Below are 22,339 nucleotides of genomic sequence, written 5' to 3' on the forward strand. Positions count from 1 at the left end.
TTATATTTATCAATAAAATTTTTATTAATATATTAAATGAATATTTTTTATTATTATATTAATAATTAATTAAATAAATTTAAAATATAAAAATTGTAAATAAATGTAAATTAAGAGTTGGATAATATTTAAAGGGACGGAGTTCAAGTCAAATTTGAAAAGTTCGTAAAATAATTTATAGGACATATGACACAGCTTAAGCTGCAATATTTGGCCTTCCTTTCTTCTTCTAAATCCCTCCTTCGTCAACGTCCAATCGGGTGGGTCCCGCACCACCCGCTTCTTTCGCCGCCAAACCATCCTCCCCTCCGCCCGCGGTGTCTCCCGTGCCATCCACTCCCTCCGCCGCCGCCGCCGTCGCCGTCGTAGTTCCCTCACCGCGCTGCCATGTCCGCACTGCAGGCCTCGCTCCTCTTCCGGCCACACCCCTCTCTCCCCCTCCCTCGCCCTACTGAGCGGTTCTTCCGCTCTCCTCTCCGCCGCTGTGCCCCCGTCTCGATCCGCTCTCGCCCTCGCCTCGCGCACGCCCGAGCCCTCCGCGCATCGCCTCCAGAGAGTGCTGAGTCGGTGCTGGAACCCTCCTCGCCGTCTATGTATCAGGGCTCTGAGATTTCTCAAGAAGTTGGCGGGGACAGCTCGGAGAGGGAGCCAGTTGAGGCTGTGGTAGACAGAGATGTTGAGAATGGCTCTGCTTCCGTGGAAGACCCGTCGAAGGCGAAGATGACGACGGAGAATAGATTGCCTATTGTGGTTTTCTTGATGGGAGTCCTGGCTTCGGCCAGGAAGCGCTTCGATGCGTTGGTGATGTCACAGTGGCTGAGTTGGTGGCCCTTCTGGAGAAGGGAGCAGAGGCTGGAGCGGCTAATCGAGGATGCCGATGCGAACCCCAAGGATCCCTCCAAGCAGAGTGCCCTCCTTGCCGAGCTCAATAAGCACAGGTTCTGCTGTGGCAACTTTTGTCCCTTACCCAATCTTTTTTCCGTTGGAATTACTTTATTTGTTATTAGGTCATCGTCCATAATACTGTTGCTGTTAATGAAATGCTAATAGAATTTCCATGCCATATGATGATCTTGTGTTCCCAACTTGTGCTCAAAAGGTACCTGTCTTTTCCCTCCCCTATCACACCACTTTGTTGTTGATCTAAATAGTTGACTGGCTGGGTAGATCAAACAAAATACTGTCTCCTGCAATATCAACGTAACTCTTACTTGAAGTATCATTCTTCAAACTAGAATTGTTTGATGGTGCAGAATCCACATTATTGTCTTGTGTGCTGTCCTGATGAAATTTTCACTTGGGAGGGATGAATTGACTTGGTTTACTCTTTTAACCTATATTACATACCACCCCATGATATTATCTACACTCATCGTCTATTATGTGACTCTCTGTGGAATGATTTTGTTTGTTGGCTCCCTATACAGTGTAAAACTCATTTAGCATGATGTGCATTATGACCATCTTGTACTAAGTTGCTTAGGACAGTGCCAAGTGCATATGCATTCTCATAGTCTTCTTTGTATTTTGTTTATTAGGTCCTTATGCAGTTTAAGACTCATTTAGCATGGCATGCTTTATCATCATGTTGTACTAAGTTGCTGAGGACAGTGCAAAGTGCATAAGCAATCCAATAGTCTTCTTTCTTGATCAAATGTTAAACTACCTGACATCTTTTTGGCAGTCCTGAGTCAGTCATCAGACGTTTTGAACAAGGAAGTCATGCAGTTGATAGCAGAGGAGTTGTGGAATATCTTCGAGCTCTTGTAGTAACTAATGCTCTTTCAGATTATCTTCCAGATGAGAGTTCGGGGAAACCATCTAGTCTTCCTGCACTGGTATCAATAACCTCACTATTTATTTTTTTTTTTTTTATCTCCTGGTTACATATGTATGCCTAGTCAGAGGTGGGTCTAGCTGTTGCAATAAGAATGACATTAGCTAGCCAGTTGATTAGGTTTTATGTAGTTGAAATAACCTTGTTACTTGGCAGCCTAATGTTGTCTATTTTGATCCTCCCTAAACCTTGTGTTGACAGGAGTCTCATCTATTAGGCACTGTTATAGTTTTTAGAATTGTCTAGTTCCAATCTTGATTGTCAAAGTTGGATTAGGTGCTATTGATATCACTTCAAAATCAGCCATAATATACCAACATTTGATGTTCTCAAATTTGCCAAATTTCCACTAACAGGCAATTGGAGACAAGCTTCAAGTGGAATAATTTATATTTTTAAAGGGAATCAGTTGAAAAATGTGATAAATAAGTTGAAAAAAAGAGAAATCAGTTGATGTTATGGTTTCTACATAAGATAGGTGATGAGGAACAAATGGGAGTGGAGAAGGGTGAAGTTATGTTGCTTTGAGGAGCAACGCTCATCAAGCACTTTGTCATCTTGGGGTCTCATTGCGGCTGCTCATAATCTGTAGCTCTAAAATTATTTGCTTCAATGTGTTAGTACTTCAAAAGGATGAACTACACAAAAAAGCTTCAATACTTTAGTACTTCAAAAAGAACACTACATAGAAACAAATTGTCTGTTGCGTAGGAAAAAAGCTTACTAAGAATATTAATGGGACACGTGCGATCATCATCATCATCATCATCAAGCTGCTTCTGTCTCAAATATTTGTGAGATTACTACACAGAGAATTACTATCATAAAGCTGTAATATATGATAAAATGACAGTAAAATATATTAAAATGTACAAATATGTTAAAGAATAACTAGTAAATTCTATAGTTAAACAAGTTGAATTAAGTAGAGCCTTACTTGTCCTGACAATTTGGAATCTGCTACATGGTTTTTAATTTCTCATTAAACTCTGTGTGATAATATATGACTAATAACATGTAGATTTTGTTAGTCCCAATTAATTAATAAATTCTATTGTTATAGAAATTGAATCAATTAGAGCCTTGTTAGTCCCAACTAATTGAAATTAGCTATATGTTCTTATCCTCTCATTGAACTCTATGCTAGACTATATCACTAATAATATTTCGTACTCTTAATCATGTTAATTTACGTTTACTAAAATTTTCTTTGCACTCCCTCTATTCTTCACATCTTTAGCTTCCATTACTATATAATCTATTGGTCATCTTTGAATGTGTCATATGATATTAATTTATACATTTGATAATTTGCCAGAGATACACCTAGTTGCTCTTGGATAATAATATTTTTGATTTTTTCTTTTCAAGTAATTCTACACATTCATCTTTTAGCTTTCTTGTCTATATTAGAATTTGATTTTGTATATGATATTTTCTTAATTTTATAATACCTTGACCAATAACAGGCCACTTATCAGTGCTTTAATTAATTGAAGGTAACCATAAGTTTCTATTTTTAGATTATTAATAAAAAGCTAGAAATTTCTTCAGTATACTGTTAACCACTCTAGCAACATAGTCTAGGCACATACTTTTACTAAGTTCATGTAATGCTTAAGGCCTACTACTATGTATTCCTTACATTTCACGGTGTCACTGTTAGTCCAGTAGCTCCGGGAGTACGCAAATTGATATGACTCGTCGAGGCTAGTGTTCAACACTATCTCCGTAAACGATATTGCTCCGCTACGGTGCTAACGGATAGCAGTAATTTGTTCCCAAGATACAACGACGAACGTCTCGGAATAGTAGCACTCCAAATTCTGAGACCAGTGAACCTTCTCGTAGGCTTTTTGGACTCCTAATGCACTAGATGAGATGGATGCACAAGGAAGAGTAGAATCGATGAATTGATTGATGAAATTTCCAATCTAGAGGGATCTATTTATACTAAGTGAAGAGGTTGAATGAGTGGATGTGACCCTTGGACAGGATCAATCTGGGTCGTCCGATCTGGAGGGTTGTAACCTTTCATATAGCTCTCTTAATCTCATCCATCAGATCTGAAAGATTGTAACCCTCAGATCTCTCCTCTGGTCAATAGCCATCGGATCTGGATCTAATGATCCATTTGATCTGACGCTTAGATCAGGTCTCATCCCAGTGGTCTGATCGTGACTCTTCACGATCGAACGCTCCAGATCGCAACACATGCGATCCATCACACCTCTTTGATCAACGGTTGTCATCTGTTGGCCTAGTCAGCGGTCCAGTCATCTCTCTTAGCCCACGTGGATGTCACATAGGCACTGCCACGTCACATGTGAGCCTGACACGTCACCCGAGTGCCACGTAGGCACTACAATGTCATCTGGAGCATAAATTTAAGCTCCTCAATCCTCGCGACGACGATGACATGTACGTGCAAAGTGCGCCTACAAAGCGCCCATTGCGCATGTGCGCACGTGCGCGCATGGCGGGTGGCGGGCTCACAGGTGCGAGCACCTGCTCGCCCCTGAGAAGAGAGCACCTGGTCTTTTTGTGTTAACTCCATTAACACAGCATCATTAATAAGGAAAGAAAATACATCAAAAATTTCCGATGTGGGACTATTTCCCATGCATTTCCTTATATATAACATTAATTAATAATTAATGTTATTCGGGTCGATTTTAAACAATTAATTTCTCATTCATCCTTAATCGGTTTTGAGCAAATGAATTGTCTAAATCTATCTACGCAAAATGTAGATTTCGATTTTGAAGTCAATTATGACTTTCATCAATTGATGGCATTCCAATTTTTCCACAAAACTGTATTGATCCATTAAGGCCCCAATATCCAACAGCCACAATGGTAATTTAGTTTTGGTGATGACTGCTTCATCATATTTTAAATGTTTCTGTATGCTACTACTGGTTTCTGATTGTAATAATTTTATGTCAGTAGTTGCAAGAGTTAAAGCAACGTGCATCGGAAAATGAGGATGAGCCATTTTTGAATCCTGGAGTATCAGAGAAGCAGCCGCTACATGTGGTTATGGTAACATGGTGACTTTACTACTGATTGCTATCATTAAGACTGTATTCTGATATCCAACAGTTTGCTAAATATCCTATTCAGTGAATTTCACTTTCATGTTTGATGTTTTGCTTTACAGGTTGACCCTAAAGCATCTAACAGATCATCACGAATTGCCCAAGAACTCCTCTCAACCATCTTATTTACCATTGCTGTTGGCTTTATGTGGTGCATATTTCATCTATTTATGTTTATGTGCTCTTGAATCTTGATTATCAAAATCCTTAAGTTCCCTCGGATCCATCTCTGTTTAAATGATGACCTTGTCAATCTGACAGTTTTTATTTACTGCAAAATTTCCTTGCAGCTTTAGACTTGAATACCCAGAGTCATACAATTCAGATAGCTTAAACTGGAGTATTTGATGATTTAAATTTGTCAGGTTGCTGATATATTAGTAAGAAATTTAATGAGATAAATAGTACAATGTGGACCTTGATCCAATGGCTAGTTGCTTTTGAATGCACTCTTTTTTCTTTTTCAACTTTTAGAGGTGTTCCCATGGACTAATCCACATTCTTCTAGAAATGATATATTATGGTTTGCTGTTCCCAACACTAGAGCCACTAATGAGCATGAATCACCACAAGGATCCAAATAGTACTGATCTGTGGAGATCTGAATATATGCTGTGTATTTGATGTGTTATTAAGCATCAAGTACACAGGCAGCTAATTCTCTTCTCATATATTCCATGAACTAGAAAATTGAAGTGGTTTGAGGTAATTAATGCCTAACAACGAGCTTAGTGATATCTAATATAAACATGTCTATAGGTTATCTTCACTGGCCTGAATCTAGGTGCCTCAAGACACAACATTGGGCAGTTGTCTCAGAGTTACCTCTCCTATCCATAGAACTTATGGATTTTTTGTTGTTTAATATGAATATGTGGATTAATAGTGAACAATAGTTAGAAATGATATTTGCAACTTCAAATTTCATATGGAGATGAGATGCTATCCTATCTGGTTTTTCCTGCATTAGCTAGTTGACAATAACATAGTTCGGAACATTGATTCTTTACTACTTTGTCCTGCTCCATGATTTTATTCTTAGAGAGAATCTTTTTCCTTTTTCTCTAGTTTTGCTATTTTTCTGACTTACCTTTAGTTTGCAATATATTTTGGATCTTTTTAGGTTTATTTCTTCCATTAGTTGGTCTATTTATCATTTTGTTTTTAACTGCAAGGGTATTGGGTGTGGCTGCATTGCAAAAATATGTTGGGAGCTTAGGTGGTATTGGGACTTCTGGTGTTGGGTCAAGTGCCACATATGCTCCCAAAGAGTTGAACAAAGAAATCTTGCCAGAGAAGGTAACGATTAGTATTCTTTTTTACTCCTTTGTAAATGCTTTCAATACTGTTATGTTCTGTATTAATACGTTCCAGCTAATTGAAATAGTTCATGTGCCATGTTGACTTGATCTATTCTTGAAACTCTAGAAAACAGTAGATGATTACTTTTTTCTTATTCTTATCGAATAATGGTAAACAATTGTTTCTCCTCAACTGGAGAAACCAATCCTTGTTGGTTATGTGGAATTCTATCATATTGAAGAACCCATTGAGATCTGCACATCGATCCTATTGTATTGTGTTGAATTATAATGTAGTAACTTATAAACACTAGTTGAGTAGAAGTTATTTGTATTTTAAGTTGCCTAAAGATTTGGGTTTTGTCATACATGCCTTGCTGAGGCTATATTTTTATATTTTTCATCAAGGGACATATTTTGAATAACCGTTGCTTCAGATAACATCGGAGACAATTAGGCCAAGCCCACATCAATTTTTAAATTGTCTTAGTACCATCCAACTATGATTGTTAACTTTGGCCGATATTGATACAAATAGTATGAGTGGTCAACATCAACAAAGGTCGATTCGGTCTTTCTCGAGAAATTGACTATCAAACAAAGATCAATGAGAAATTTTAAAAAATTGAAAAAATTACCTAAATGGGTTATTCCACTAGAAAAATGGAAAAGGTTGAAATTTGGCCAAATCGGTGGTGAAATGGATGAGTTTGATTAAAATGTTACCAAATTAGATTGATTCTAAAACTCAAGGACTTCCGGTTTTCTAATCCAAGTTGAATCATAGCAAACACACACAAAAGGGCGAGTGTCTTCTTTGTTATCTTGAATTCCTATTTAAATTCCACATCATCACCATTACTTGCGATTGTGAAGAGATAAATAATTTAATCTTGCTATTAGTCAACAACACTAGCTAGAGCAAGCATCCCATCCCTCTCGATTGAGAAAAATTACTATTAACTAGGAGAAACTTTATATACACAATTTTGATGTGATTAAGCTTCTAATTAAGCCCAATAATATAGAATATTAAATATATAATTTTATAAAATACTACTTCTATAATATTTATTTAAGTAATAAATCTGATCACATGTGACATTTGTTGAAATTGGTGGTGTGGAGGAATCTTGTACGGTCACAAACAACTTAGGATGACAATGGGGCAGTCCAATGGATGTTTTTAACTTTCGATCCTTGCCCTATAAAAGAAGCGGATTGGGGTAGGTTATGGGATAAACTCTTCTTCCCTATCCTTGCCTCACCTCACTTTTCTTGCAAGTCAAGTTCACATGGGCAATAAAAATTTAAATTAATTTATACAAAAATCTTTAAATATATGAATTGTATATAAAATTTCACAAAGGATAGGGTGGGTCATAAAATCTTTTCACCATCCCTTCCCTGCCCTTGCATATGGGGTATATGTTTAATCCCATCTTCATTCCATTTACATTATAGGGTGGGGAGAGAAGATCTTGATTGGAGGGGGAAGGGGAAGGTGAAATGCCATTTCTATGAGTGGCTTACAACTCCCAAGCTCATGGCTTGGGTGCGTTTGGGGTTGCTAGTCTTCTTGGGATGATGTTATGATCAAGAGAGACTGGTGACTTTAGAAAGGGGGGGGGGGGGGTTTGAATCAAGGTTACAAGATATGTTTTCTTCAAGGACCTTAGCGCCGATCGAGATGAGGAAGTGGATGCTTCCTACATCATGCGTTGGATGTGAGCCTCGGTGTGTAGGTGGTGCCAGGCAAGGTACTACAGGTAGTGTTTACGGATTGCACTTGCGGGTGAATGCATACGAATACTAGAGGTGGTGTTAGCGAGATAATGCTCACCAGTAGAACATGTTATGGAAGAACACTATTGCTTGCTTGTGAGAAGTAAAAGAGAGAACACATGGATGAGAGGGGAGGACGTCTGCCTCCCTCCTAGGGAAATATTCTTCTTTGAAAATTCTAACTTAAAATGAGTGTCTCTAATACTATGTAGAATTTTAGAGAGAGAAAATATTGTAATGCTTTTTAATGAGATAACTATTAGATTCATGATAAGACTCTAAATTTAGATCGTACCAATGTAGGGCTAAATCCATGGCACTTTGATACCTAATAAACCCACTACCTTTAACAACCATTTTCAATCTGAGTTCATCTTAGTTCAATCCCACTTTCTCCACCTTGACTTAATCAATCTAATTCTCCACAACTGCATTTTGGCCCACATAACCTAACCACTCAAACATCTCATTTTGGTGAAACTTAGTGTGGTTTCTAGGACCAAGTGGTCAGCCAATCCAGGTTCACCTCAGTCAAACCCATCCATCTCATCCGAGCCCAAGTTAACTAACAAACCAACTTCAATCTGACAAAGTTCAATCCATTTAGGTTTTTATTCAGCTAACTTCTCCAATTGAGGTTGTACCATACTAAGATAGTAAGCAGACTTATTTCTTGAGATCTCACCATGAATGGTTGAGTGATTTTGAACTTGGATGCATTTCATATCTTTATGTGGATTCTGATTCTGATTGCTATCTAAAACTTTATCTTTTTGGTCAATCAATTTTGTAGTTATGTCTAACCCTGTTCTTTGGTCAATCAATTTTAGTGTTTAAATCTTTTTGATGCTAATTGACATATGATCAATTCTATTATCCTTGCTTGCATCTCTATCTCAGTTCCTAGTACAAGTACATAATGAACAAATGGTCTGATATTCTTGTAATTCTTGTGCAGAATGTGAAAACCTTTAAGGATGTTAAAGGTTGTGATGATGCGAAGCAAGAGCTCGAGGAAGTAGTTGAGTATCTTAAGAACCCAGCAAAATTCACTCGTCTTGGGGGGAAATTACCAAAGGTAGGTGCACTTTCTTTTGGTACTTTTGCAGATCTTGTTCATCTGTACTTTCAATATTTATTTTAAACATTTACTGCTACAACTTCACTTCCATAGTTCATTTGTATCTTTAAGTTTTGTTTTTAGACATATCAAGGTTTTAGATAGAATGCTATCTTGATTCTTCTTATCTATTCTGCAACTTCCTGTATAATTATTGATGCTATTGTATTTACCAAACCTAAATGCTATGCTAGAGAATGCACAGGAATGATATTTAATTGTGTTGCTTTAGTATTTCATTGTTCTAGAAGATCTAATGGTTTATGGTACTGAAGTGAAGACCTTTACCGTTTGTGTATTCAAAAACCTAAATAATTGCATAAAAGGTTTTAAATCTCCATTTAGGTATTAGTTTTTGTTCTAGCCTTCCTGTATAGACACTATCTGATTGTTTCAATTTGCAAGAATTTGTAAACAGTTTATAAATTCTTATCAACATAATATGGTGACTCTTATCAATCAAACTGTCAACCCCTTACAAATTTTATTCTATAGTTTGTTTGGATAAGGTTATAACACTGAACTTAGTTTCATATTGTTGGTTATCCTACCAAATTGCTACATTCTTCTGGCAACACCATCTTATGACTACTTATCTCAGTCAACTTCACCTGGCTTTCTACAAGAAGTTATCTTGGTGACTTTGGTATTGATCTTACCTCTATAGACTACAAATATGAGGAAATGTTATAACAGTTTATATTTATTGTTGAAAAACTATGTTTCCTTTTGCTTTGTAGCTTAGTGATGCAACCTCTTATTTATTTTCAAGAATATTCTTATTATTAAATATTCCATCGAAGGGATTATAAGTTAAACCTTCAAAATTTGTCAATGTGAGTTTGCACTCATGTTCATGGTTGTTGAAGTTGGTTTCACGATCATACTGTCTTAAAATTTGAGTACGGACTATCATATTAATAGACTGGTGAAATGAAAAAAATCACAAAATTCAATCATAATAATATGCCTCATGAAATAACATTCTAATAAAATATACATTATTGAAGTGAATGTCTATCCTTTATGTTTCTGTGAGATAATAAATTATATTTTATTAATAGAATCAAATTAAATTTAATATTAATGTACTTATTAAGATAAAGTAATTAAACAAAATTAAAAATTAATATATTATTTACTAAAATAGATTATTATTTAATATTCAATATTAATCTAATTGACAACACAATTTGGATGCAATATTGGTTGAGAAATGTAGTGTAACTCACCTCTAATACTTGGATTCTTTATCTACCCATTTCGTATTCATGTTGGATATTGACACTAGGACACTGACTCTTCGAGTGGACACTCGATTTTTCTACTGATCACTTATAATTTTTTTAAAAAAAATAGTCATGTTAGACACTTGGATTCACTCCCATGTCGCATACTTGTACCCAAGTCAAAGTAACATAGATCAGCATTGAATGAAGAATAGATGGATGTAGTTTTTGATTTATTGTTAGCTTATATACGAAAACAATGTTATTATGTTGATCTTATGACAAATCAGTGATTGATTTAAGTTGGAATTCATGAGTGTAACAAGGACTATCTTCTTCTCTTGTATGCCTTTGCTAGTATTCAAGCTAAGGTTGGGAAAGAGTTACATAGGCTATTTGAGCTTGATAAAATTTCAACCTATTCTATCTTTTCCATTATGATTTGATGAGCTTTCAATCAACTTTCTAATTCCTAGTGGAGTTAATTTTTTTTTAGATAATTTATTATAATCTCTATTTTTTTAAAAAACTTAACCATTGTTGTGTATGAGTTGATTGATGTCTTCGAAAAGATCTGATCTAGTGCCTTTGCTGATACCGATCCATTCAGGTGATCTTATAGACTGGTTTTGACAAGTTTATTCATCTTCTTAATAGTGAGGGATCAAAATATGGTTTCAAGTGGTAGGTGGTCGACCCCCTGTTAGCACCTAGGCGGTTGACATTAAAATAATGATAACAATACTATAGACAGAGAAGAAAATTAAATTAAGGATAAGTAATATTAATGTGTGTGTACACACACACACATACATATATGTATGCAAGTATACACGTAAAAAAATTAATCTCTTTTCTACTTGATATTGTATTATATCTTTCTGTATCAGATTACTTGTACTGAGCTTAGTATGAAGCTCAATATCTTGTATCGAGTTCCGTATTGCTTGTATCTTTTTGTATTGGGTGACACAAGCAAAATGCGTATTTGCCCGTGCCACTTTGTACTGGTATGGAGTTATTTTTTGGAGCAATGCGTCTCATTCATTTTTCCAAAAAACAGCATGAGCATTACATCTGTGATGCCATAAATTCCTGTTACATTCAGAATTTTGAAGACTTCATTTATTTGTATTTTACAATATTATAAACTTGTAACATGCTCTTTTGTAGGGAATTCTCTTGACTGGTGCGCCTGGCACTGGAAAGACTTTGCTTGCAAAGGTGAGAATACTTCTCTTATTATTAGACCAGTTCATGAGTCCATGTGCATCCTTACCTGACTAATCATTATAAATGTATATAGTATTTTGTCGTTCAAGGGAAAGGGGATTCCATGGACAGTTTCTTTACTGTAGGTCATTGACAACAATCAAGGTGGATGAAATATGAAATTTTAATAGAAAGAATTAAGTGTTTGATTTTTAGTTCATTGTTAGATAGTTTTTAAGCATTAACATTATAGATTAACTATTGGGAGTCAATCTTGTTTTGTTCAACAACATTATAGATTAATTGCTAATATCTTCATTTATCAATTTCATTGATGTAATAGATCAAATGGTGCTATTGGGAGTCAATCTTATTTTGTGGATGAAATATGAAATTCTAATAGAAAGAATTAAGTGGTTGATTTTTAGTTCATAGTTATATAGTATTTCAGCATTAACATTATAGATTAACTTTGTTGTTCAACAACTATTACCAATCTCTTCAATTCTATTCTGTAGTTAACAATTTCATTAATGTAATAGATCAAATGGTGCTATTGGGAGTCAATCTTGTTTTGTGGATGAAAGAAGCTTATGCAGTATATGTTGGCCAAAAGTGTTTCATGCCAGGAGTTTAGCCTTTCTGAATCAAAGCTAATGTGCATTCTATTCTTCCAACTTCATGACTACATCTGGTTTCTGCAGGCTATTGCTGGAGAGGCTGGCGTGCCATTCTTCTACAAAGCAGGTTCTGAGTTTGAGGAAATGTAAGAGAAACTACATACATAATATTTTCCAATCAAAGAAATAATTTTGATTTCTTTCTCCAAAGTTTAGTAGCATTAGAGTATGCAGATTTACAAATGTCCAGTGCTGACTGGATTAATGTTCAACTAATAATCTAAAATTTGGCACCGTGTTTTATTCTAGGTTAATGTTCAGTTATGATTTGCATTTGACCAGTTTTGAGTGGATTTCTGGAAATCTTAGTAGTTATCGCTAAAATTGTGAGCTTTTCACATTTTTCTTCTGCCTGGAAGTAGTGGTAGGGGAAGGACTTGGAGAATAATAGTGAATCAATACTTTCCTTAATTAGTTGTGTATACTGTACCCAAGTTCAAGGTTTAAAATCTAGTTCATTTTCTGAGTTTGAATGGATGCTGGAACAGTATCATTTTGCTGTTGATCAATGCATTGTTTTGGTATGAGATGGTGTTCGTTGGCATTGATTAGGAAGAAGGGGAGGAAGATGAAGAAAGTGGAGGAGGAAGAGATTGCTTTATCTAGGATTTTTTTTCTTCCTGGAGAACTATGAATGCCCTTCCTTTCCTGCTGTTGAACTTGCAGCCAGGCTTTTATTAGCCCTCCTCTGTCTTGATGCCCATCTTTATTGCTCTCTGATGAGCACTCATCTATGTCTTGAGCCAGAGCATGTCTCTGGATGCTACTGTTTAGTGTCACTTGACACATGCATGGCCTAAACAATCTTGTTATCAAAGATTTCTTTGTTGACAATAGCAGGCATCTATAACTTAATATTTCACATAAGCTAGACTTTCTCCTTTTATATCCTTTACATCCCTATCACTGAGATAGTCTCCCTTTCTGTCTTCTTTATTCTCACAGTCAATCCCTAAGAATGTCTGCACTTTATCTCTAGGATAGCGGCAGATTATCTTCAATAAAATAGATGCTCTCCACTCTAATGACGCTTGGGAGATAGTTTCTTCTTGGTTTAAATGTTCACTAGAAGACATTATGGCAAGTAAAAAAACTTGTTCCTATCTGATCTATTGTTTCAACCACAAGTATCATGTTTTTATTTTTTTTCCTGTAACTACTACTCTTGGCTACCTTTAAATCTTTATTATTGGTCTAACCTTTTCTATTCTAGATAGTTTATTGGTGCAATTTCAAAGAAGCATGCCATTGCTTTAATGCCATTCGTGATATCATGGATTTGTATTAACCACATGAATTATCATCACCTAGTTTGGTTTATGTGAGAGCTATATTATAAGAAATTCTTTTATGTCTTGCTTTTCATACCAGGTTTGTTGGAGTTGGAGCTCGGCGCGTAAGGTTACTATTTCAAGCAGCTAAAAAAAAGGTGCTAATGGATAATCTGATATTTATTTGATACTTGTACTTGTTAGTTACCTATATTTTGAACATGCTGAATAATTTATTATTTTCTATGGTGTATGACTATGATAATTAGATTGTTCCTTGTTACATTTGAATTCTGATCCCTTTAGCCGAGCGCTCCCACTTCATGTGTAGCCTCGATGACAATGTCCTATCCAAAATTAACACAATTCAGAGGACGTCAAAGTGATCTAGCGAGGCTCCTCCGATACTTAAGACACCCTCTGGAATTAAAAGAAGAAATGCTAAACAGAAAAGTGAACCCAACATGAAGAGAATAGCCAAAGTCGTAGTCCAGCTCCCTGTCCCAGGCTACCGTATGCCTTTTTTTCATAACCACGGGTCCTCTTTTTGTAACCGTTGTAGCGTAATAGTCATAATCGCCATTCCATAACTGCACTCCCTCTGTTCATTATATACCCGTTACTACTCACACGTGGGTCCCACGTAAGATAATATTTTCCAATTCGCCATCCATTATTCAGACTCGAACTCTTGAGTGCTTGGGCTCGGGCCCTTAAGTGCTCCGGCATCTTTTGAAGGAAAAAAACATGGCATCTTTTGAAGGGAAAAAAAAGTTGGGATTAACACAAATAACGATGATGATGAGTGTGTAAAACATAGATAAAACAGAAACATGGCATCTTTTGAAGGATTTTTTTTTTTCAATAATTATGGAAAGTTGGATCTCTACTTAGGGAAACATAAATTATTCTGCTTCTTGTGGGTATCCCAGAATACAACATTCTATTTTATGTAACATTAAATATATATAATTTCTAATATTAACTGATTGATTCCTAATTGAATTTATCTATACTTCAATTATGTAGATGACCAATTCTGATAACATAGTTTTGAATACTGAATAATATATTCTATCTGCAAGTTTTATATCTTACAAGTTCTGAAAATTTTTTAGTTTCCAGTTGTCTTCTAGTACTATTTCATAGTTTATTCAAGTAACCTATAGTATATCACTTCTTTTACTTAAGTCATTGGCTATTCTGCTCTTGCTAATTGTTTTTGTTTTGTGTGATCGAAACCAAAAACTTTGGGACCTATTCAAGATCTCCAAAATCACTTAATTCTTTAGGTCACCCATCTGTTGAAATTCGTTATTCAGATTAAAAGTAGTCTTCAGCCTTCCTTATTTGCTAGTGAATTCAAACTTCTTTAATTTAGCTCTATTGATTTGTTTTCCCGTCAATAGGCACCATGCATCATTTTCATTGATGAAATAGATTCAGTTGGTTCCACTAGAAAGCAGTGGGAAGGACATACCAAAAAAACATTGCATCAGCTGCTTGTGGAAATGGATGGCTTTGAGCAGAATGAGGTAAATCAGATGGATAAAATTGCTATTGCTTTCTAAGTGATGATTATGCTTCTCAACCTTGAATACATTCCTTGTCAGGGAATAATACTGATGGCTGCTACAAATTTGCCAGATATACTTGACCCAGCATTGATTAGACCTGGTAGATTTGATAGGCACGTAAGTTCTTCCATTTCTTCTGCATGGTTCATTGATGTGGTACTGTAGTCCCATTTACTATTTTTCTATACTAAGAATCAATTAACAAATTCTAGTACTGGAATCTGTAGATGTGTTGATCAATTCAAGTGATTCATTTTTATCTTTCTGTTATGTTGCTTATTGCTGACATGTTGATAGGATTGGAAATTAATGGGGGATATCCAAGAATTTTTTTTTCTTTACCTTTGTTCTCAGGAAAGAAGCATTTCTTTAAACCTGGAACATCAAATCTTAGCATCAGTATATTGTGTAACCATAACTGTTTCCCTTCTCTCTAACTTTCATGTTTGGTTCAGTCCAAGGATTCACCTATGTCAACATAAATTACCTAATATCCAATGAAACAAGCTAGTGGGAAGTGTGTTTGGGAATTGACTGTTTTGGGTTGAATTGTGTAGAATTGTGAGTATAAGATGAAGTTGGTAGGTTTTTGTTATAACAGTTGTCTTAAAAGAGTAGAGACAATTTCCTTCTTGCTTTAAACCCTACAAATGATACCACCATTTTGTGAGATTTAACTATTGCAACCATAACTCAAAGGTTATTATCATTGTTATTTAAATGTTCCTGATTGCTTGTCTAAATGCCAAGGTTATCAACTCAGGTTGAGTGCCTAATTTTCCTCACGCAACATCTTTGCCTCTGGCCGCTTGGGTGCTCAATTTAAAGACTAAAGACATTGGTGTAGTTACTTGTTTGACTTGATAGAAGCTGCTATGCTTGGTAGCTTAACTTCTCAGTCATGATGGTAATGTTACACTCCAAGTGCCCTTTCCCATGTCTGGGAATGACCACTTCTATGGTGGTACAATTTTATCAGCAAGTCCCTCAGACTGGTCATAGGATTGTGGATGCAAGAGAACACACATAGCACATGCATTTTAGCATTCACAAGACACAAGGGTTTCCATAAAAGAAATGGGAAAACACTGTATTATCCAAGAAATTAGTCTTTTAAACAATAAGGTCAGCTATAGCAAGTACTATAATCATGAAAGAAAAGAAAATAATGCAAATGGATAACAGGAAACAATGTAGCATAATCTCCTTAGTATCTATGGGTTTCCATGGCACTAAATTTATCTACTGTTTTTTGAGATGTAATGCATGTTGCTCATGTTACTTCTTGAGTAATTGTGTTTTAATTCATGTGTTTAATCATCAAAGAAGAAAAGAAACTATTGTCTCCATGCACAAAGGGGAGATATATAATCGTTGTATACTTCCATGAATCCTTTATGCTCCTAGATTCATTTCTGGGTTTGAATATTGACAATCTCCAATGCCCACTTTTTAGATTGTTGTTCCAAGTCCCGATGTGCGTGGTCGGCAGGAGATTCTGGAGCTTTACTTGCAGGATAAGCCATTAGCTGACGATGTAAATGTTAATGCACTTGCACGTGGGACTCCTGGATTCAATGGTGCAGGTTTGTGAATTTTGGCTTCTTGCTGTGTGAAGTCTTATCTACCGCAAGGAAATTGAATACTTCTCTAATTGTGCTTCTGAAGCATCTATGTGAAACTTTTCTAAAAGAAAATAATATACTTTTTTGTATAATTTTAGAGCTTGCAAACTTGGTAAATGTTGCTGCTATTAAAGCTGCAGTAGAAGGTGCTGAGAAAATAAATGCAGCACAATTGGAATTTGCCAAGGACAGGATAGTCATGGGTACAGAGAGGAAAACTATGTTTATATCTGAAGAATCAAAGAAGGTACCCATATTGCTATTGCTGTCATATGTTGTATTAATACAATTGACAGTCTAGATAAATTCTTCCCTGTATAAAGACAAAGGAGGTAACTGTGGTATGATACCTTCTGATTCAGCTCACTGCTTACCATGAGAGTGGTCATGCAATTGTTGCACTCAATACTGATGGTGCTCATCCCATACACAAAGCAACCATTATACCCCGAGGTTCTGCACTTGGGATGGTGACTCAGCTCCCTTCTCAAGATGAAACATCCATTAGCAAGAAACAACTATTAGCTCGCCTAGATGTCTGCATGGGAGGGAGGGTAGCTGAAGAACTCATTTTTGGTGAAGAGAGTATTACAACTGGTGCTAGTGATGATCTCCACACAGCTACAGAACTTGCCCATTACATGGTATTGTGTTTTGATATTTCAACACGCATTAGTAATTTTGAATGCCTACATTTGAAGTTGCTTAGCAGGTGTCAACCTGTGGAATGAGTGATGCAATTGGCCCAGTGCATGTCAAAGAACGGCCAGGTTCTGAGATGCAGTCACGAATAGATGCAGAAGTATGTTTTCTAGCATTTAAAAGTTTACCTTCTTTTAGTTGTTGAATACTTGAATTTTTCTCATGATATCTTATTTCTGTTTGATTGTAGGTTGTCAAACTCTTACGAGAGGCTTATGAGCGTGTTAAACGGCTACTAAAAAGGGTATGTTAATCTATGGTTTTCTTTGAATATATCCTTTATTTTATGTCTATGATGATCTTATTGATCTCCATGATCATGCCATGCAAATTTAAGTAGATTGTAGGATTCTGCCTATTCAAATCCACGTTGACAATATCATACAATCTTCAATACTCGAGTATTCATTCTTTGGTCATACTAAGTATCTTATCAACAAGGAAGAGTAGGACAACAGGCTGGTGATTTTGTTTGGTATGTGCAGACAGACAGTGACATGTTTGTACCATGTGGCATGGTGTTCTATCACGAGACCAATGGATCGGTAGCATCATCAACTTTGCTTTTTTGGCCTTTTTCTAGATCATCGGTCCTTTTACTTTGCCTTCATATGTCAGATAAATTTATTTATTTTGTCCCTTGCAAGCTTCAAAATTGCATGCATAGCTGCAAAAGGTTCCACCTTGTTATAGCCTTTACAGGAATCCACTTATTTATCATTGTAACTTTCAACACTCTTCTGCAAAAAAAGGTGGAATGTCACCCAGACACCTGCAGTTCGATACGATCGATCTCCAGACCATTTGTGAGGAGGTAAATGGGAAGCGCAATCAAAGACGCAGGAGGGTGTTGCCTGCTTCCCGATTTACTGGTTGCTTGCTTTTGTCATTCAAAGATAATCAATGGGACTAACTGAGATTTATAACTTTCAACACTCAAAATAATAAAAAGTAGTGTCTCAATTCAGTAATAAATATAGACTCCTGACCAATTGCTTTACTGGTTGCTTGCTTTTGTGATTATAGTTCTCACTTGATTCGTAACAATTCTTTGCAGCATGAAAATGCACTCCATGCGCTAGCAAATGCACTTCTCGAATATGAAACCCTCAGCGCCGATGAGATTAAAAGAGCCCTCAATCCGTACCAGGAAGTTCAAATTGCTGAACAACAAGAGGAGCTCGCTTTGACTTGAAGGATATCAAAGGATATCTTCATCTTTTTCCTTTTTTTTTACCCCACTGTAGAGTCGTGTACAGTAAATTCAAACATAGGCCCATTTTTATACATGGCGTATATTCGAATTTATTCTATTAAACTTCAGATCCAGCTTTTGCAGGGAACCAAGGGAGCACCCCCACTCTTGGACATGGAATATGACACGTTGAGGAGGTGAGGAAAAGTTGACACTATTTTTTCAGGGATATAATCGGCAAGGGAGAACCTGTATAAACATTCACCTAAAGAACTAAGACCTCATTATATTAAAAGGGCAGTCCGGTGCACGAAGCTCCCGTCATACGAGAACCTGTATAAACAGGATTCACCTAAAGCAAACTAAGACCTTCTAAGATCTCATTATATTCATACAGTAAATTACTGGTCAATTCTGCAGGTACTCAATCATGGCAATGCCAATAAACACAGTGGTGAAGACGACAAAGATTATCAGCCCCACCCACCATTCTTCATTATCAACGACAGATTCTTACAAAAGAATGGCCTTCCTTTCAAAATAACAATTATTGGAGTCACATGGTCCTCCTGCAATGAATCTGCCATTGGGATTGCCTGTGATTGGCACAACACCATGGAGCTGATACAAACTCAATCATAAATACCGCCCAAAGACAATGAAAAGTCATGCCAAAGAATCTCTATCTCTGACAATTCTGCACAGGAATGCCCAAATGTGCTTGGCTTCAGTGCCCATGATATAGCTGTTCATTTACATACTAAGAAATTATCTTGGCAGCTCATCTTGTAAGCCTCATTGTGCCACTTACCTTCTCAATCATGTGCTTATGCATCGGGCTGTTTGGTCTTTTCCGCCAATTGCTCGCAGACATCAGCTAAAGATTTCTGGTTGCATTTGATGAAGGCCTCCACGAAGTAGCAGGTTTCATCCTTGGTGTTGCCCTCTGGCACATCTACTACAAAGGACTCTATAACAAGTGTGCCTGGCCTTCCATCAATCACCATTGGATGGACAGTAATAATGGAGCAGTAGTTCTGCAAACCAAGCAACATATGACAAACTGTAGCCATAGCAAGCAATGAATGAAGACATGAAAGGAAAGGAGCTACTGCATCAGTTGCACCTCATCCAACTCTATAGATACTTTCAACAAAAAGTAAGCTACCTCAAACAAAAATATTCCTGAAAGTAGTAACATGTATCTTACCATACAAGAAATACTGCCTTTTGTTTTGGAAGCATTGCTTTTTTACAGTAACCAAAAATAGAAAAGCATACATACCATCCTTTATGTTTGTGAACTTCCAAGAAATGGAATAAAGTGTTGGTCCTTTCAAATAGAAAAGCTAGATGCCATTAGAAGAATAAAATTGAGGACTACTCATTTGTGCCAATACTTGAACTAATGGAGAATGCAGAACAAGTCCATCATGTAATCTCACTTGGCATATCCTAAGACATGATGGCATCAACCAACAACTTAGTCAAGTGTAACAGTTCACTGCCATGGTGAGAAGATCTTGCTGAATTGAGAAGTTTCATGGCAAGATCAAGCTTGCTTACAAAGGATTAAGAATTTGATCGAGTTAATATTTGCATGCAGGTTGCAAAATAAGACAGTGGATGAAATGGGGGAGACAGGACAGATTACAAACCCTTAGCCTGTGATCTCCGCCGACAATCTTGACAATGAGGACGTGCTCATTGTCATCTAGCTGCTCCAATCTCTCCGTGCTGGTCGTCGCCGGAAGCCCCGATTTGACATTGACTTCCCGGACGCTGCCGATCTCCAGATCGCCCTGCACCACGCATCTGCTAACGAAGGGTTTATACTGCTGTGGCAGATCAAATCGTCTCACCAACGACCAAACCTATCATACACACAGAAAGAAATCAGCTCCCTCTCATTGTTCTTTCTTTTTCATCCAGAAAGCCACAAGTAGGTTTTAAAAAAAAAAAAGGCCCTCAAAAGCCTCGTGATTGCTGAATCGATGGAATCGAGAACAAAATCGTTTATAGGAACCAAATCCTTTGAGAAAATATCATCGGTCAAGCTCGATTCCTCAAGATCGAGATTCAAAATTTGAAAAAAAAAAAAACCAAGAGTAGAGATCGAGAAGGGATACGAGATGGACAGGAGCCCTGATGTGCTTGACGAGGGTGGAGCTGCACTGGTTGTCTCCGGGATCGTGCCTGTGGTACCTCCGCACGTACTCCTCCTCCATCAGCCGCGATCCGCCGCTCGTCTGGTCGCGACACCACCGCCTGCCTCCGCCCTCAAGGCCTCGCCGACGCCGCTTCCTCCGCCTCCGTCACGCTGTCCAGGTATCTTCCCCACCTCTCTCTCTCCCTCTCTCCTCCCGACGAGCGCGATCCCTTCGGTCTCCGCCTCGGCGAAGCTTATCCTCTTCTCCGATGCCGCACGCTGCTGTCTGTTTCCGTATCTTATAACCGTCGCCGCCCACAGGAAACGAAGGGCTGGCGGATTAAAGCGGTGGGTCCCGCATTTGGCTGGCCAATCAGCAGCCCGGTAGCGGACGAAGCTATCCAGCTTCCGAGATGTCACGAAAATATCTAACCGCACGCACTAGATATTTTTATATTTATATAATAAAATATGTGATAGATCAATCATATTTAAAAAATGATAAATTTATTATAAAAAATTAGTAATTGATCTATCTTTTATGAAGTCATACCCAAATTTACAGATATTAGATTTACACCCTTCGATTGCTTAAGTTCACCTCATTTTTTGATGGACTTATTTCCAATTTACATTCACATAATATTGCCAATTTGCCACTCCTTGATCGGCATTTTTTTTGAGTTTGCCTTAAGCTTGAAGTGTCCGAGAGTTGAGATTTTACAAAGACGAGAGGAAGAAAAGTTGCCTCCGAAGAGCTGAGTTGGTTATGATGGAATAAAGTTGTAGAAGAGGACAAATGTTCGAATTTTGATGAAGTCGAGATAATACTTTTCTCCGTCGTGATTAATTGTAATTTTTCGATTTACCTCCTTATATATAGTCGTGGGACCGATCGTATAAAACCGTTAGAATGATAAATTTCACCTTTTTACATTAGATGAGAGGAAAGGAAAGTTAGTTCTATCTAATTTGAGATGGATCAAAATCTAATTAAAATCAATCATTAAGATGAATGATGAATAATGATAAAAATAAATAAGACAATAAATAGTCAAATCAAAATCAAATTTTATATTATTTAATTTTATTTAATAAAATAATTAAGTCACATCAAATCAATAAATTAAATCATTAAAATAGATATTTAAACTTGATTTAGTTTATTTTTTATGAATTTAAGTTTAATTCAAATTTAATTTGAATTTGATTCATGTATATATTATTGAATTCTCAAATTAAAATTATTTAAAATTTTTATATTTTTAAATTTATTTAATTGATTAGTAAATTTGATATTTATTTATACGTTTGATAAAATTTTTACAAATGAACATAATTTATAAGTTTAACTCTATAATGCCCAATATTACCACAATCAAAGAACCCAATTACTAATGATTGGTTACTATTATTATCGTTGATAACCATTTTAACTTTGTTTGTTTGGTTCCAGTAACCAAGTTATGAATAATTCCCAACTAATCGAATATGCATGCTCATCAGGTCAGCAAATTTGCCTATCACGTCAACCAATGTTAGCGACGAAGAAGGC

At 36.5% G+C, this 22,339-nt stretch overlaps 2 protein-coding genes across 3 annotated transcripts; one reads left to right on the forward strand and one right to left on the reverse strand.

Moving 5' to 3' along the window:
* The first annotated feature begins 387 nt into the window (after positions 1-387).
* LOC141823065 (ATP-dependent zinc metalloprotease FTSH 9, chloroplastic/mitochondrial) lies at positions 388-19,164 on the forward strand. Its single transcript, XM_074710334.1, has 18 exons — positions 388-938; positions 1,685-1,838; positions 4,790-4,882; positions 5,001-5,089; positions 6,114-6,237; positions 8,983-9,102; positions 11,547-11,597; positions 12,290-12,351; positions 13,637-13,694; positions 14,946-15,071; positions 15,150-15,230; positions 16,570-16,699; positions 16,837-16,985; positions 17,101-17,382; positions 17,451-17,540; positions 17,631-17,684; positions 18,498-18,832; positions 19,056-19,164. The coding sequence occupies exons 1-17, from the start codon at positions 388-390 to the stop codon at positions 18,633-18,635; spliced, it is 2,352 nt and encodes a 783-aa protein (XP_074566435.1). The 3' UTR covers positions 18,636-18,832; positions 19,056-19,164.
* LOC141823066 (abscisic acid receptor PYL3) lies at positions 19,069-21,044 on the reverse strand. 2 transcript variants are annotated; one of them, XM_074710336.1, is made up of 4 exons: positions 20,765-21,044; positions 20,294-20,509; positions 19,447-19,672; positions 19,069-19,332 (listed from the first exon to the last, which is right to left on the reverse strand). In XM_074710336.1, the coding sequence occupies exons 1-3, from the start codon at positions 20,861-20,863 to the stop codon at positions 19,463-19,465; spliced, it is 525 nt and encodes a 174-aa protein (XP_074566437.1). In that variant the 5' UTR covers positions 20,864-21,044; the 3' UTR covers positions 19,069-19,332; positions 19,447-19,462. The 2 variants fall into 2 exon arrangements, with proteins under 2 accessions (XP_074566437.1, XP_074566436.1); XM_074710335.1 differs by having other exon boundaries at positions 19,069-19,672.
* Between the last annotated feature and the right edge of the window lie 1,295 nt (positions 21,045-22,339).

The sequence above is a fragment of the Curcuma longa genome, chromosome 3 (assembly GCF_044706935.1).
Source record: "Curcuma longa cultivar G26 ecotype Majalengka, Jawa Barat chromosome 3, ITB_CL_G26_1.1, whole genome shotgun sequence".
Classification (NCBI taxonomy): domain Eukaryota; kingdom Viridiplantae; phylum Streptophyta; class Magnoliopsida; order Zingiberales; family Zingiberaceae; genus Curcuma; species Curcuma longa.